At 46.8% G+C, this 18,383-nt stretch overlaps 1 protein-coding gene across 2 annotated transcripts in view; it reads right to left on the bottom strand.

Moving 5' to 3' along the window:
- Positions 1 to 1,877: 1,877 nt before the first annotated feature.
- LOC147100008 (NT-3 growth factor receptor-like) overlaps positions 1,878 to 18,383 on the bottom strand; it is a 945,826-nt gene continuing 929,320 nt past the window's right edge. For both annotated transcript variants that reach the window (XM_085968572.1, XM_085968573.1), the window contains exons 16-17: positions 8,496 to 8,654; positions 1,878 to 2,900 (exon numbers count right to left, since the gene is read on the bottom strand). In XM_085968572.1, the coding sequence (XP_085824698.1) occupies positions 2,715 to 2,900; positions 8,496 to 8,654 (345 nt within the window). In that variant the 3' untranslated portion in view covers positions 1,878 to 2,714. The remainder of the gene's footprint in view (positions 2,901 to 8,495; positions 8,655 to 18,383) is intronic.

Raw genomic sequence — 18,383 nt, 5'->3', positions numbered from 1 at the left:
CAGCGGGTTACTGGGCAAATATTAACCATCTGACTTTCAGGAATTTCCAGCTCACTCTCAGACCTGGAAGTCCATGGGGTATGAAGGAGGAAGAGAGTGGCTCGCATGTAGCAGCAAAACATTACATAAGGGCGTGGGTTCCCTTCCACCAAAAGCAACATGACAAATAAAACTAAAGATGGCTATAGAATAAAAACATAAAAAAATAAGTTAACAACAAAACAGAGTGCTTCCTGCAGCTTCTCAACACTCCAGCTCCAACTCGGAGTAATGCTGAGACGGGGGCCATCCCATAAAACAAGCTGAATGACAGAGAACGGGAGTGCACTGTTTGCAGGCCGTGCAGCTCTGGCTGTCCCGTGATATGCACTGTGAACACAGTGATTCAGCGCCACTCATATTTTGCCCCCAGTTTATGTCCTTGAGTTGGTGTTAAGAGGTGTGTAACATCAAGCCTCCAGAGCTGTCCACCATTACTTGGTACCCAATGTGCTGTCCTGCTGGGCTTCCAGAATTTTACTGTAGTCAACAGTGTTTCCACCTTTTGTCCAATTGCCGATCTGCCAGTTTTATAAACTTCCATGTCCGTAAGGGAATAGTACGGATAGGCTTGGTTGGGCGACTGTTGCATCACCTTCTCTCCGTTTCAGTATAAATTAGAATTGTAGAACTGGGATTTAAAAGTTTTCTAAATGCGAGAAACTAGCTCGGGATTGACGAAGCGGAGGACTGGTATGCTAAGCTCACTGTTTCCCTTGTTGACAATGATACACAATGCAGGCTTCTCCAGGCTTTCTCTGTACAGAGTGCCATCTACCCACGGACATTTGTCCTTTGCTAAAGTGAGTCTCTCAGAGCACAGCACTTGAGATTGCTTGGTACAAAACTATTAACAGGAATCTATACAGTGTGGCTGAAGAGCAGTGACACTCTCGAGAGTTTAAAGTTCATACTCGGACTCTGATCTCCTACACACACAGTTCTGTACATATAGCCTCTCTGAACCTTGCGGTGAGGAGCAGATCTGCAGTTGGCACAAGTCTGGATGACAAGCAGCCAAAGCCAAAGCCCAGTAAAACAATCATTCACCTCCAGGCCACCAACAAGCGATCAGAAGGAACAGGCGCCTCTGTGCAACCTGGGGCTTCCCTCCGCTCACACAAGCATCATCTGTGGGTCTTCCCCATGAAGGAGAAATTGACTAGGCCGATGGGTACTGATGCAAGCTCTTTAATGCTCAGTAGCCATGCACAGTCACACTCGATATTTTAATGCCAAGGAGACCTCTTGCTTCCAGTCTCCCTGGGAGAATGGGGTGGCCTAACCCAGGACTTCCGCCTGACCCATCAACACTCCTTGAGGTGGATCGCGATATCTTTTCACCTCCGCAGAGGTGACTGCCTCCTCAGCCAAGGACCAACTGAATTAATGTCAGCTGTAGATAGTGGCACTGGGTGATGGGCTGCCATCTGCTTGGCAGGCCAGTTCTGTATGGCCTTGGCTGCCGGTCGCTACTGCAGGATAATTACTGGGTCTGCAGGGAGAATTTCCCATGCATTTCTAATAGATATCAGGTCTACAAACTCTTTACTGATAACTCGGAGGAAACAGCGATCAGGTTTCACTCAGCATCCCCCTCCCGAGACAGGCATCAGCACATGTCTGCGGCTCATTGCTCTTTGACCTGTGGCACAGGAAGTGAATGGTACGGGAGCTCTTCCTGCCTCCACATTATTAATATGGAGTTTACTTTTTTTTTAAACTTTGCTGAGTGTCGTAGCATGGAAATAAAAATAAAATGAAAACATTTTTGTGTATAAATATACAGGTGGATAATGCAGGTGTCTATTTAAAGCATCATAACTGCAGCACACAAGGTAGCTGACGATAACTTTAAAATAACAGTTGGTTGACAAAAAGTACATAGAACTGGCCAGGGTAGCAGCCGGATTCAATTTACACCAAGCGATTTGCTGGACATAAGAAACCATCGGGGCACCTGCCTTTGACCACTGGGTATTTCAGCTCAGTAGCCCAACGGACCCTGGGGTAGCTCATCTGCTGCACTTCTCTGGTTTATAGGAACATCCTTTATCGATCCTGTAATGATCAGGCAATTGCCCTCATCAGGTTTAAAACGTTCCAAACATTGTTGATCCTTTTTTGTAAGTGAACTCGGAATGATCGTCCAAATGCCTCGGAGGCCGATTCCTTTCAACTCCAGATCCAATCTGAATTCACCGTCACAAAGCCTGAAGAGAATGCAGCTCCATGCCAGCACCTGCTCACCAGATGAACCGCTGAAATATCCAGGAACACGGGAACGGAAACTGCAACCTTATCACAAATTTGGCTTTTTTCACGCCGAGAAATGTGTTTGAACCCTTCTTCGAGCCGGGTTCGGTGGTTAGAGAATCCTAATTATTTGGTGGGCTTTGCCCTGCTCTTAAGCAGAGGCCTCTCTCTCTCGTATTTAAAGTGAGTCGGGATAAAGTGACTAGGTTTCACCAGTATGGAGGGATTCTGTTTGGAACCAAACTTCTTTTCAGTTCTGTTGCAGCAGCTTTCTGTGCGCAGGTACCAGGAAAACCGCCTCAGAAACAACTGTACATTTTATATACAGCAGGCACTTCACTTTTTTCATTTCCCAAATGAAGCCGTAGTTTACTGTTGGGATAAAGTACATTCAGAAGGGGGCCGGTGCACTTAGCCCACTAGCCAAGAATATCCAGGTAGATGGGGGAGGTCTTGCCCAGAGCTTGTAGTATCCGATGAATGTCTTTGATGGTCAGCCTCTGCTGGGGTTCCCGCTGCCAACATCCCAGCATGATGTCGTACACCTCCTTGGGACAGACTCTTGGCCTCTCCAGCACTCGTCCTTGCGTGATACATTCAATGACCTGCAATTAAACATACGTCCCTTTAGTTTCTGCAATCAGCTCCAATAGTTTTCCTGCCGAGTGCTAAACAGAGATTGCTACAAGGCAAAATCCGCTGGCGGCCTCTAAGAAAGCCTGTTCGGCAAAACATATGAATACATTACAGGCTCTGAAGCAGCCACTGACGGTCACTGCCTGCAGTTACACTGATCTACTCACTGTCAGGGTCTGTGCACCAAATTATTTGCTGAATTATGGAAGCTGTTCTAGGTGACTGCCCCGATTAGAATGGTCGCTGTGGAATGTGACACTCTGCCATTCTAGTTTGTAAATGCCCACTTTCTGATTTCGCTGGATCACAACTCCTCAGTAACTGACCAACCGTCTCTGTCCTGTCCTTATCCATCAATTAAAAAGAAATTGATTAAGTTTAAAATAAATTAAATTTGTTTTTCCTCTTGGCTGATTGGTGTTTTAGCTCTAGTGGATCTCCTTGATGCTTATAAGATCTTTACCTCTTCCCTCACTACTACTGAAGCCCTACGCTACACCTTCATCACCTTGAGGATTGACTTCTCCAACCCTCTCCTTGAGAGATCCCTACTCCAGCTAGTCCAGAACTCTGTACTCCAAGGTCTCTCCCACCAGTCCTGTATAGTCATCCTTACCAAACTCCATTGGGTCCATGTGCCCTAGTGAATTCATTGTCCTCATCTTCAAATACCTCCATGACCACACTCCACCCTTTCTAAATGAACTTCTCCAGTCTTATGTCCCAGCCAATGCCCTCCCACTCGGGATTACTGCTTCGCTCCCGCCTCTTCTGCTCTACCACTGGAGCTTGATTCCTCACTCAACGTTTCTCTGGCTGCTTGAAATCCTTCCGTAAACCAATTTGCCTTTCTCCGCCTGTTTAAAAACCTCTAAAGACCCTTCTCTTTAACTGTGCCTACCTTCTTCTAAAGACCAAAAGCAAAATAATGCGGATGCTGGAAATCTGAAATAAAAACAGAAAATGCTGGAACACTCAGCAGGTCAGGCAGCATCTGTGGAGAGAGAAACAGAGTAGACGAAGGGTCATCGACCTGAATCTGTTTCTCTCTCTCTACAGATGCTGCCTGACCTGCTGAGTATTTCCAGCATTTTCTGTTTTCTCCTTGACTATGCCGTGCACCCTCTTTCCTTCTAAAAACTTCTAACACCCTTCTCTTTGATGGTTCCATGCTCTCCCTCCCTAATGTCCTCCTTTCCCCCTTGTTAAGCTCGTCGAGACAGTTCCTTTATGTTAAGTGCTACCATGTCAAACCTGTAATAGAAAGAAGGAAATGAGCCAATGCTTATTCACACTAGAAAGCAGAAGGGGCCTAATTACTCCAAGGTGTTTCCATGCATCTCCTCAATATTTGCACTGCCCAACTGAAGAGTGGCAGATGCAGGCACTGAGCGAAAGCACCGTTGAACTCTTAGGTTAGGGAATAAGTTACAACAGAGAATACTAAAGAGGAAGGGGAATGACCAAAAGAAAACAGAAAAATATAAATTAAAAATGACAAAAAGATAGAGAGTGCATATTAAGCTGCAAAGAATGGATTACAAATCTTGCTCAGGTCTGTGTCAATTCTGTATATTCCGCTATTTGGAGGTTATTATCACACAGACAGGGAATACCCAACACTCATGGGTTAGGCAATGGATATGGAGCAAAGGCGGGCAAAATGGAGTTGAGGTACAGATCTGTCATGACCGAGTTGAATGGCGGAGCAGGTTCGAGGGGCTGAATGGCCTAATCCTGTTCCTGATGTCCCTGTGCCTCATATGAGTTAGTGAGAGAATTGCCAACAGTCAGAGGTTAATATCAGTCAGCAAGTGAATCACCAGCACTGAGGAGGTTATCACCCACCAAGGAAATGGCCAATACTCGAGGGGTTAATATCGCCCAGCGAGGCAATGGTCGGCACTCGAGGGGCTAATATCGCCCAGCGAGGCAATGGTTGACACTCGAGGGGTTAATATCACCCAGCGAACCAATGGTCGGCACTCGAGGGGTTAATATCGCCCAGCGAGGCAATGGTCGGCACTCGAGGGGTTAATATCACCCAGCGAGCCAATGGTTGGCACTCGAGGGGTTAATATCACCCAGCGAGCCAATGATCGGCACTCGAGGGGTTAATATCACCCAGCGAGCCAATGGTCAGCACTCGAGGGGTTAAAATCACCCAGCGAGGCAATGGTCGGCACTCGAGGGGTTAATATCACCCAGCGGGGCAATGGTCGGCACTCGAGGGGTTAATATCACCCAGCGAGCCAATGGTCAGCACTCGAGGGGTTAATATCGCCCAGCGGGGCAATGGTCGGCACTCGAGAGGTTAATATCACCCAGCGGGGCAATGGTCGGCACTCGAGAGGTTAATATCACCAGCGAGTGAATCATTTTTGCTCCACCCCCACTTAATTTCTATATTTTAGTAAATGAATTTTTATGTGGGTTTCCTGAATGAACACGACAACTCAGGGCGCTGTGTGTCGAATTGACCAGTCGAGTGCAGAGCGCGGCACGGTAATTATGAGCTAACGGCACCAATAAAATCTGCTTGCGTGAAACAGCTACAGGTCGCAGAGTGGTCACAACTTGAGAGCACTGTTTTGCAAAACTGAATTATGCAAATGACAAGAGAAGCTCATCTGGCTCATCACCAGACTCTGACTGCACCACTCACCCCACAGCCTGCGGCATGCATTTAATTACCAGGCACAAATAAAATGAGTTCAGATACATCGGGAGCTGAGAGAACATTGAAACAGAAAAATTAAGTGACAATAAAAGGAAATTAAATCTTCACAGCATTATGAACAAGGTGCTTAATCCCGTCCTCTTATAGCATGCATGTCACTAATTAGGTTAATTAATTACATTTTAACTTTGACGACATTCAGCTGTGATCACCTGTTTGCAAGTGCAACTACTTCGGTAACATAGTGAGTCCCAAGTGAAAGATCTGTCCCAAGTGGAAGATCAGTCCCAAGAGGAAGATCTGTCCCAAGTGGAAGATCAGTCCCAAGAGGAAGATCTGTCCCAAGAGGAAGATCTGCTCCAAGTGGAAGATCTGTCCCAAGTGGAAGATCTGTCCCAAGTGGAAGATCTGTCCCAAGAGGAAGATCAGTCCCAAGAGGAAGATCTGTCCCAAGAGGAAGATCAGTCCCAAGAGGAAGATCTGTCCCAAGAGGAAGATCTGCTCCAAGTGGAAGATCTGTCCCAAGTGGAAGATCAGTCCCAAGTGGAAGATCAGTCCCAAGAGGAAGATCTGCTCCAAGTGGAAGATCTGTCCCAAGTGGAAGATCTGTCCCAAGTGGAAGATCTGTCCCAAGAGGAAGATCAGTCCCAAGTGGAAGATCTGTCCCAAGTGGAAGATCTGTCCCAAGTGGAAGATCAGTCCCAAGTGGAAGATCAGTCCCAAGAGGAAGATCTGCTCCAAGTGGAAGATCTGTCCCAAGTGGAAGATCTGTCCCAAGTGGAAGATCTGTCCCAAGAGGAAGAGCAGTCCCAAGAGGAAGATCTGCTCCAAGTGGAAGATCTGTCCCAAGTGGAAGATCTGTCCCATGTGGAAGATCTGTCCCAAGTGGAAGATCTGCCCCAAGAGGGCTGTGGCGCAGAGACTGTGGGGATGATCAGGACCTGTGCCACTGAGAATAGCTACAATTGGAAAAACAACAGCAACAACCTGCATTGATATAGCACCTGTAATGTAGGAAAATATCCCATAGTGCATTCACAAAAATGGACTCCGAGACAAAGAAAGAAATATTAGGTGATCAAAAGCTCGGTTGAAGAGGGAGGTTTTAAAGAGAGTCTTAAAAGCGAGGGAGGTGGAGAGCCAGATGGGTGCAGGGAAGGAATTCTGGAGTGTGAAGCCTAGGCAGCTGGGGAATGGAGGGGTGGCGGGGAAGATATACACAAGAGGCTGGAATCCGAGGTAGAGAGAGTTCGGGAGGGATTGTAGGGCTAGAGGAGGTTACGGGGATAGGTTGGGGCAAGGCCACAAAGGAATTTAAACATGATGAGGATTTTAAATTTGAGGTGTTGGGAGGTCAGTAAGGTCAGGGGTGATGGGTGAGTGGGACTTGTACAAGACAGAATACAGACAGCAGAGTTTAAAGAGGGTAGAGCAGGGGAGACAAGTCAGGAGAGCACTGGAATAGTCGAATCTGGAGGTAACAAAGGCACAGGTGAGGGATTCAGCAAAAGATGAGCTGAGGCGGGCGGAGGGGGAGGAACATTACGGAGATGAAAGTAGGTCCTCTGATGGAGTGGATAGACGGTCAGAAACTCATCTTGAGGTTATATAGGACGCCAAGGCTACAAACAGTCTGGTTCAACCTGAAACAGTGTCCGAGGAAGGTGATGGAATTGGTGGCAAAGGTATGGCTTGTTGGGATAAGGGAAGGTTGGGAGGCAGCTGAATGGACGGTCTCAATCTTCGTGATAACAAAGCTCATGACACTTTCTACTGGAGCCGAGGGGAGAGGTTTAAGCCGATGTTTGGTAGTGGAGAAAAGTGGGTCAATCTTTGTTCTTGAGGATGATCCCAGAGTAGTTGGCGGTTTTGGCAGAGAGCGAGTGATGCCCGATAGTGCATTAGACCTGGTCCAGCCAGATTTGGTGATGGAGAGATAAAACGGTTGTACACCAGATACGCTCAAATGTGTGCCCCTTGGACTTGAGGGAGCAAAGATGGGAGAAAGTAAAGGTTTTGCTGGACACAATACCTGGCGTGAAATTGGCACGTGTACATTGCATGTCATATTGTGCCCTTCAGTGCCTGGTTATCGCCAGTTTCTAGACCAAGGTCACTCACAAGACAGTTTATGGCCAAAGTGAAAGGTGTTAGGATAAACGAGGATATACATTGAATAATCAATTGTGCAAATAATAGGAAATAATGGTGACCGATGGTGGTGGATCTAACTGGACAGCTGTGACCAGTAGAGTCCAACAGAGTTCGGCCCAGGGATCTCTGCTGTTTATAATGTTTATAAAGATTTTGATGAATGTACTAAAATTAGAATGTAAACATTTGCAGATGATAGCAAGTTGTGTGTGGTTGGGGTGGGGGGGTGGTGGAGGATGTTCAAAGGAAAAGGATAAAATTGAGAGATTCACAGAGGATTAGAAAATGGGGGAGATGAATGACAGATTCAATTTAATATGGAGAAATGTACAATTAGGTTCTAAAGTAGCAGATATGATTAAAAAATTAATTTACTTAAGGTGGAACAGTCAGTGTCTCCCATGCAGTGTTCTAACATCATCAAAAGGTAGAATCTTGTGTTAATAATTGAAAAATGAGCCCACAGTAAAAGCAGAACGTCTGTTATTGAATGTAATCTGACCTTGACTGTTCTGACTAACTCATCATATCGTCACTCAAGGAAACACAGGTTGACCACTTGTGGAAGGAACAGCATGCATCCCAAGAGACCAAAGAGCGAGGCAGACAGGCTCTGCTCACAGTGACTTGTGTCTCTAAGCACCATGTTCTTTGTAGCAATTCTAGCCTTTTTTTCTTAACTCCTCCCCATGACACTTTTCTCCAAGGAGTGTTTCTTCCAGTTTCTTACCTCGTTGTTTGAGAGCTGGAACCAGGGTTGTTTGCCATAGGTGAAGATCTCCCACAGGATCACTCCGAAGCTCCAGACGTCACTCTCGGTGGTGAACTTGCGATACATTATACTCTCAGGAGGCATCCAGCGGATTGGAAGCATGGTGTGACCACCCACCTGGAACACAACCAATCAAGAAAGTGAATGACTGAATTAGAGAAGCGCCATAAACATCAGCTACATTATGGCCTACCTTGTCACAACCTTGTCACAACCTTGTCACAACATAACCCAACAGTAAAAACATGGGCACAGTGTGGACTAACACAAGGATGGAATACAATACTGGAAAGTGTGAGGTTATGAACTTTGGCAGGAAAAATCGTAGAGCAAGTTATTATCTTAATGGCAAGAAACTGGAAAGTACTGAAGTACAAAGGGATCTGGGGGTCCTGGTGCACGAAACTCAAAAGGTTAGTATGCAGGTGCAGCATGTGATTAAGAAGGCCAATGGAATGTTGGCTTTCATTGCTAGGGGGATAGAATATAAAAATAGGGAGGTATTGCTTCAGTTGTACAAGGTATTGGTGAGACCGCACCTGGAATACTGCATACAGTTTTGGTGTCCATACTTAAGAAAAGACATACTTGCTCTCGAGTCAGTACAAAGAAGGTTCACTCGGTTAATCCCGGGGATGAGGGGATGGACATATGAGGAGAGGTTGAGTAGATTGGGACTCTACTCATTGGAGTTCAGAAGAATGAGAGGCGATCTTATTGAAACATATAAGATTGTGAGGGGGTTGGATCGGGTGGATGCAGGGAAGATGTTCCTGATGATGGGTGAAACTAGAACTAGGGGGCATAGTCTTAGAATAAGGGGCTGCTCTTTCAAAACTGAGATGAGGAGGAACTACTTCACTCAGAGGGTGGTAAGTCCATGGAATATGCTGCCCCAAAAAACTGTAGAAGCTACATCATTACATAAATTTAAAACAGAAATAGAGTTTCCTAGAAGTAAAGGGAATTAAGGGTTACGGGGAGCGGGCAGGAATTTGGACATGAGTCTAGGTTCGGATCGGTCATGGCCCTGTGGGTAGCAGAGCGGGCCCAGGGGCCGTGTAGCCTGATCCTGCTCCTATTTCGTGTGTCTAATTCTGTTAGATGCAGGAGATGGTTCTGTGATAGTGGATTGGCAGTTAGGATCAGATCAGCCACGATCTTATTGAATGGCGGAGCAGGCTCGAGGGGCCGATTGGCCTACTCCTGCTCCTATTTCTTATGTTCTTATGTTCTTATGAAGTAGTGTGTAATGTCATAGCTTGGTGAGATGTAGGCTTATGGCTCCTGATCTTAGCCACATGGGGCAAGTGACACCTTGTCATCTAACTCAATGCATACAGATGATCCCTATTGGGAATGACTGTAAAACATTGGCTGCATCACGCAAAACTAGAACACACAAACATGCATACACATGCACAAGCACACGTATGCACAAACACACACCAATACACAGGTAATATCAACAGCCCTGGTTCAGCAGGTGCTGGTTTTGAGTGCGCTTGACCTTGCCCAAAACAGCTTGCTAATTCTCAGCTTAGAAATGATATGCCATTCCAAAGTGAAAGACACAATTGTTCTATTATTTGATTGCGACTCTGTTCCAGCCAATAAGAAATGACCTTGTGCGATATCAGAGACAATTAATTTTTTTTCATTTCCATCCTCACTCTTCCACTCCTCCTCACCTCCCTCCTTTCATCTTGCCTCCTTTCACTTCATCTCCCCTCCTTTTGCTCCCCTCAAGTGTAGTGTTCAGAGAGAGAGCGAGAGCAGACTGATGGTGTCTGGTGAGATTTCCTGAACGTGGCACTTGTGCCTGATTGGAAGCTGTATCATTTCTAAATATAGGGAGCACGAATCTCTCTCCTATCTCTCTCTCTCTCGCTTCACCTATCCTCCTGTCTCTCTCCATCTCTCCTCCTGTGTCTCTCCATCTCCGATGTGCCAATGTGTCACTATAATGAGTGGAACAACTGTTATTAAGCCGCCTGCAGATGTTACTGTTTATGTAACTCAGTGTTTGTTGGTTTAGCACATTCATTTGATTGAAGGTTTATTCAGCTGTATGTAGTTTGGAACTTGTTACTCGCAGTAGCTGCTGTGTGACTACAGCCAGCTGCACTGACTCCTGACCTGTACTCGTGTATTCATAAATGACTATTTTTTTTCAATTCACAAATCCCCAGCAGTCACTGGATTTTGAAGCCTGTCTCCTGTGGTGTGTCATTTTGTGAAGCTCATGCTAGTAATCAGCAACTGAACAACTTCTCCAGCATCATCAAGAGTTTCTAGTAACTGGTGGCATCCCAGTGCCAAGTGACTGCCCTAAAACAGGCACAGTGCCTCCCAGTGTCTGCAGGGGTGGTGCGCCAGACTGCAGCTTGAATGCAGATCCAAGAGCCACACCATAAACATTTGCAGGGGTCAAGAGGCAATCTTTGAATATCGCACGGATCATAGCTGCGGCCATCACTGCTGAATCAGAGGGAGAGGCTGAGATGATGAATGAGTTCCCATTTCAGTGAATGATCCATCTCTCCAACATATTAGGGGACTCCCCGGAAAACAAATTCACAGCTGTGACATGCTTACCCCTCTCAATGCTGATTTACTCCATTTTCAAGGGTCCAGTTGCTTTCTGTTTCTATTCCTGCCATGGGCACATTGCTGATGGGGTGGGGTGGGTGGACTGTCGGCATTGTTGACTGACCTTTACCTTGCTTACCTCTTCACCCCACACCACCCCCCTGTCTACGTGTCACTACATGGTTGAGAAAATTGACAAGCCCCCCCCCCCACCCACCCCGAGTGGAGCACTTCACAAGCAGCAGAGTGAGGGTGAATTGCCACCATTCTCTTCATCACAGCATGGACACACACCATCAAACCGCGGTGCGGAGCTTCATCAGCAGCTATCTGTCTCTCTGCAACTCAATCCGTGGCCGGCATCGAGCCGTGGAGATGAGAACGTACTCGGCCTTCTGGTAGGACTTCCCAACAGCTGTCGTCTTAAGCCTTAGAGTTTTTTCATCAGCTGTACAACAGACATCTGCCCTCAATGGGATGAAAGGATCTAAATGGGGCACTTTGCATTATGCCAGCCACATTTTTGTTCTAAAAATCCAAACACATCCAAGGCCGGTGCCATTTATCAGACTTAATCCAAGTCTTCTTGTTTGGGGCTTTGGCAAAGAGGTGTTCTTGCTGTGAGGCTGGCTCTCTCTCTCCAGGGAATTCTGGGACAGGTCGGCATAGTCTTCCCTCCCTGTAGCCACTTCCACTTTCTGCCACAAATCCACGTCATATCTCATAGCTTGATCTTGCATCTTGCACATGGGCTAAAGAGTGCCCTTCCATCGAGCGCCCTTCCATCGAGCGCCCTTCCATCGAGCGCCCTTCCATCGAGCGCCCTTCCATCGTGTGCCCTTCCATCGTGTGCCCTTCCATTGTGTGCCCTTCCATCGAGCACCCTTCCATCGAGCGCCCTTCCATCGAGCGCCCTTCCATCGAGTGCCCTTCCATCGAGCGCCCTTCCATCGAGTGCCCTTCCATCGAGCGCCCTTCCATCGAGCGCCCTTCCATCGGGCGCCCTTCCATCGAGTGCCGTTCCATCGAGCGCCCTTCCATTGAGCGCCCTTCCATTGAGCGCCCTTCCATTGAGCGCCCTTCCATCGTGTGCCCTTCCATTGAGTGCCCTTCCATCGAGTGCCGTTCCATCGAGCGCCCTTCCATCGAGTGCCCTTCCATTGAGTGCCCTTCCATTGAGCGCCCTTCCATCATGTGCCCTTCCATCGAGTGCCCTTCCATCGAGCGCCCTTCCATCGAGCGCCCTTCCATCGAGCGCCCTTCCATCGAGCGCCCTTCCATCGAGTGCCCTTCCATTGTGTGCCCTTCCATTGAGTGCCCTTCCATTGTGAACCACAAAAGAGAACTGTTTGGACACAAGTTCCACCACAAGTTAACCTGCAATGAACTTTGCTGTCAGTGTAGAAAGATGAGAAATATGGAAGTGCCTTTCGCCCCTTCCTACTGTGGAACTGGAGGACTGTGTCCAGACTGAAGATGGCATTCACCTGGGCACCCATGACTCACCTGAGACTTTATGTTGGACAGGCCAGAAGCAGTCTGGGGGTTGCGAGAGCTGGTACTGAGTATTATCAGTGTATGTGTGAAAGCTGACTCTAGATAAGGAACAGGAGGGTGCTGAGGATAGAGCGGGAAGGTGACAGCATGGTGGAGGCTAGAGAAGCCATTTTGGAGATACACTGGCTGTGTTCTGATAGGTGGGAGTGGAACCATGCATGTGTGGAGCTGTATTACAGAGCAGTGACATTGGAGGATGGCAAAGTCAATCACATCAGAGAGTTCGAGAAGGAATAAAGCACCTTGGTCACAATTACAGAGGATGCCATTCATGACTTTGGACAAGATGGTTTCTGTGCTGTGAGAAGGCTGGAAGCCAGACTGGAAGCGTTTGAACAGGGAATTTTAGTAGAAATGGGTAGAGAGCAGGGAGGCAACAGCATGTTCAAGGACCTAAGAGGAAAGGGAAGTGGGACAATAGTTGGAATGGACAAAGGCATGAAAGAAGATAGTTAGAAAGAGACTGTTTACAGTAATTGAGGGGTCTAAAACAAGGACGTAAACGGAAGATTAAATGTAAGATTTAACAGACCACAAGAGAAACTGTTCTATACAGGTTGTGAGGCTGTGGAATGCACTACTGGAGCTAGCGATTGAAGCAGAAATCATGTCAACTTGTAAGAAAGAATAGGTCCGATCGGGTGGTTGAAGGAAAGAGGATTAAAGGGAGATGGGAACAGAGCTGGCATGTGGAGAATAAACAGCAACATGGACTGGTTGAGCTGAATGGCCTGTCTCCATGTTGTAATTTCAAAGTAATTCTATTGCTTCTGATATCAATGCTATTAATCAGTTCACAGGATGTGCAAGTACAGCCGATGGGATAGAAACCTCGTTAAATCTGAGGAAATTGGACTGCTTGTAATAGGTGTTTGTTTAATCGAGGTTACCACTAATCGGAGTAGAAGGAAGGTCAGAGTGTTGCAGGGAGCCTAAACGATGCTTCGCAAATCCCAACATCCACAATTTAGTGAAAAGAATGAATCCCTTCTCTTGTTCTCGATGCCTGCAGCATTTACATCAGTTACATGGGAAGCAGAATAGTAGCTTCGCCGTGGGAATGGTAAGTGATATTGATGGGATTTGTGCTTCTGAATTGGTAATCAACAGCACAGCAGTCTCAGAATTCGACTGAGCCATCTCTAATCTGTTCAAACTGAGGGGTCTTGTAACCCTCTCAAAGAGCACGGCTAACAGGATTATTGGCAGGTTTATAAGAAAAGAAAATTAGACCCTGGATAGATTGAGAAACAACATAGTGTCACAACAGTGGCTCCTCTCCTCCACAATAGGGTTCCTTCCATAAGCGGGCCCTCTCCCCAACAGGGTCCCATCTTCTCCTCCTGCATCCTGTGGCCTCTCTAAGGAACCTTGAAAATGACTGCCCAATAAGGGGCAGTTGTGTGCTGTAGGCCAATGGCCACTGGGAGCTGGACTGACAGAAGATACAGTAGGTCGGGGCTGAATTCTGGGTTGCAAAGGGAAAGGGCGCTGTCCAAGCCAGTGCATCAAACGTATGCGTTTGAGGCTTCTTTAATGTTAGCTGATGGTATTCACGATGCCTTTACTCTCATGTCACTGGACTATTAGACTGAGTAGGAGGAGGAAACAAAAAGATGTCTAAAGGGATATACAGCAATGCTGTAAGGATTCTCCAAGGCCTTAGTGCTCACTGAATTAATTGCTTAGTGCTGCCTGGGATTTAACAATGGCTGAGGCAGTGGAAGTTAAATTGACAGTCCGCAGTTGGTGTGACCATTCATAATCCTGGTCTCAAAGTGCCAATCTCTTCCTGACTGCCTGCGCACTGCGGAGCTCTTAAAATATGTCACAGCATTTAAAATTATTCAAAGAATAAATAAGATCAAATTCTGAAGAAACGATGACTGGGGAACCCAAGGGACCCGGAGGCTTCAAACTCAATTCATTTCTGTTGAATTTGGTGCATGTCTGCAGCAACATGTCTTTGTTTTGCTAGAGAGCGGGTTGCAGTGTCTAATAAATCCTGGAATAATTAAATCTACATGCGGTAATTTACAATTGTGAAATGATCTGGGTCCCAGATAGTATCAAACACCCTCTAATTGACTTTACAGCAACAAGCACAAGGCGAAGCCAAGGATTCACTACAATTGATTTGTTTAAATGAATACATTTTTCATGCACTAGTGAAACTAATATTAAATATTTCAATAATGACCTATCATTTAATTGTAGGAAAATGGTTGTTAAGTGATACCCCAGGGACATGATTCGCAGACATCTGATTTCTGTTAAGTAGCACTGGACAGCAACAGTTGATGTAACGGTTATAGCATTTAACAAAAAAATGTGCTCAAACTGTCGAACAGATCACTTCCACCAGTCGTCCCTTTTGGATCCTCTGTCTTCACTCTTTGAGAAGGAGGATTGCAATCTATTTAATCAAACTCAGCAGGGGACAGCTGCTGTGCTGGGCTTGTCCTCCTACACCTGCCCTGAGGGTTCTTCATCCGTGGCCACCTCAAACATAATGACTACACAATGGGAAAGCAGTGATCCGACCTTTCCCTTGTGATGTCTCTATCTCTGTGGTTTCCTCCGAGTGACACTGCCAAATTAGTGCCAACTACTGGCGTGCTGGATGGGAAGGGAGTTCGAGTCTGTGGGCTGATGTACACTGGGGCGGGCCCGAGGCTGCAGTGAACTCATTTCGCACTGGGCCTTTGTGTGCATTACCGAGAGAAGATAAAATATCTATCGGATTAAGAGTGGAACAATTTTTTGCTGAGGTCCCTGAGGTGCTGCACCTGTACTGGAAGAAGCTGGTTAAATTCTTTATCCAGTAATGCAGCCATTTTGAAGACTAGCAATTTTGGAAAACAGACATTTGCATTCAGAAATTCTGTCAAACCTTGCATTGAAGAGCTGGTCGTTCAATAGGCAGAAGGTGGTTAGGCAGTGAAATTGGGGTAACATTTTAAAATTATCCGAAAATCTCCTCATCCTCTTGCAAAATCTTCAAATTTTCAGCCGTATTTTTCCCACTGATTTTTTTTCCCCTTCTCTCCGAGGGTCATGAATCTTGCTATCTCTATCTCAACCAATTTCTTCACATGAGTCTAGGCAGTAAGGGGGTCATTTTAACCTCCCTCGTCGGGCGGGAAACAGGCGGGTTCGGCTCGGCCTGATTTGACAGCCCGCCCAATTTCACTCTCTGTTAAAGTCAACGGAGAATGAAATCGTCTGGGGTGTAAAACAGGCGGCCGACCCGATCCCTCAGCTTGGGTGCCAGCAGGGGATGTGGTAGGGGACACCACAGCCAAGTCTGAATCCCTCCTCATCCAAAGTCTGCACACATGCTCTTTCCACTCGGGACAGGAACCCTGGATGATATTCACAACCACCCCCCCCCCCCGCCCCCTCCTCCCCCAGCCCCCCCCTCCCCCAGCCCAGTGGCACAGAGACAGACTGTAGCACTGCTACAGCCACCCTGGCAGAACCACCTAACTCCGCATAGAACAGGGATAAACCTGGCACCGTCTGGTCTGTATGGTTCAATATATCAACTCACTTGACATAGAATAGGAACATCTATGCTGAAAAATATTAGATCAGCTTTTTATCAAATTATATCACATTTACAGATTCTCTGCTAATTCTCCAAAACAGGAGGTGGTTTATATAACATTGGCAGATCTGGTGATGTTAAATATGACACTGGTGTTCTCCCTGCCACAGAGTTCTTTAGAGTGATGAACAGACCCTGGAGTTCCATTCATGTAACTGGCGGTCGCTTCCATTCAGCAGTGTATCATGTGCCAACTGCAGTGGCTCAGTCCCATTTGCCAGTGTCCCACATGCACTGCTGGTGCTACAGTCTCCCTGGAATGAAGTGCTAATCCTATAAGACAGATCCTGCAAGAGGGAATGTTTTTGGAAAGATATAAACGGCGGGCGAATGAGAACAATGAGAGCTTCTTAAAGGGAAATAGAGAGTTTGACAGTAGAACAGTCAGTATTGAAATATCTACCCTATAATAATCTGTACTGATGAGGCACCTAACCTGTAATAATGCAAGAACAATAACAACTTACATTTATATGGTGTTTTTAAATGTAGAAAAACATTCCAAGGCACTTCACAGAGACGTAACTTAAAAAAAAACACAATGCCAAGCCAAAGAAGGAGTTATTAGGAGGAGTGACCAAAAGCTTAGTCAAAGAGTTAGGTTTTAAAGAAGGTCTTCGTTAAGCCTTCAGCTGCCAAGGCCCTAAGCTCTGGAATTCCCTCCCTAAACTTTTCCATCTCTCGTTCCTCCTTTAAGACGCTCCTTAAAACCTACCTCTTTGACTAAGCTTTTGGTCACCTGTCCTAATTTCTCCTTATTTGGCTTGGTGTCAAATTTTGTTTTATAATGGTCCCGGGTCTGTTCATCACTCTAAAGAACTCTGTGACAGGGAGAATGCCAGTGTCATGAAGTGCATTGGGACGTTTTGCTATGTTAAAGGCGCTATATAAATACAAGTTGTTATTGTTGTTACAGGTGGAGAGGCAGCGGGGGTTAGGGAGGGAATTCAAGAGCATGGGGCTAGGTAGCTGAAGGCACACCTGACAATTGTCGGGTGATGAGATGGTGGATATACAAGAGGCCAGAAGCAGACAAATGGAGGGATTGTAGGGCTGGCGGAGTTTACAAAGATAGAGTGGGGCAAGGCTATGAAGGGTTTTTAAACCCACGGATGAGAATTTTAAATCAGAGGCATTGGGGAACTGGGAGCCAATGTAGGTCAGCAAGGACAAGAGTGATGGGTGAGCAGGACTTGGTGCGGGAGAGGATATCACAGATCACAGAATCACAGAAACCCCACAGTGCAGATAGAGGCCATTTCGGCCCATCGAGCCTGCACCGACACATATCCCACCCGATCCCCGTAACCCCTGCACCAACACATATCCCACCCTATCCCCGTAACCCCATGTATTTAATCCCCCTAACACTAAGGGTCAATTTTTATCATAGCCAATCATCCTAACCCGCACATCTTTGGACTGTGGGAGGAAACCGGAGCACCCGGAGGAAACCCACGCAAACACGGGGAGAATGTGCAAACTCCACACAGACAGTTACCCGAGGCCGGATTCGAACCGGGTCCCTGGCGCTGTGAGGCAACAGTGCTAACCGCTATGCCACCGTGCTGCCGTCAGGGTTTTGGATGACCTGAAGTTTAGAGAGGGTGGAGGGTGGGAGACTGGCCTGGAGAGCATTGGTATAGTTGTCTGAAGATGACAAACGCACGGATAAGGGTTTCAGCAGCAAAGAGGCTCAGGTAGAGGCAGAGGCGGGTAATGTTACCGAGGTGGAAGTAGGCTGTCTTTGTGATGGAGAGGATATGGGGTCAGAACCTCAGCTCAGGGCAGAATAGGAAGCTGAAATTGCAAAAACAGTCTGGTTCAGCCTGAGACAGTGGTCGGGATAGGAAATGGAATCGGTTTGTGTTGGAGCCTAAGGCAATGGCTTTGGTCTTCCCAATGTTTAACTGGAGGAAACTGCACTTCATTCAAGGCTGGATGTTGCACAAGTAGTCTAACAACACAGAGGCAGCAGAGAAGTGGTGGAGAGGTAGGGCTAGTGTCATCTGCGCATGTGTAGAAACTGACCCAGTGCCTGTGGCTGATATCACCAAGGGGCAGCAGGTAGATGAGGAAGAGGAGGG

This window comes from Somniosus microcephalus, chromosome 27 (assembly GCF_052327205.1).
Source record: "Somniosus microcephalus isolate GS21.2 chromosome 27, FLI_Smic_1.0, whole genome shotgun sequence".
In the NCBI taxonomy this organism is placed as follows: Eukaryota; Metazoa; Chordata; class Chondrichthyes; order Squaliformes; family Somniosidae; genus Somniosus; species Somniosus microcephalus.
Note: the sequence above shows the minus strand (reverse complement) of the source record. Positions and strands in the feature narration are given on the sequence as shown.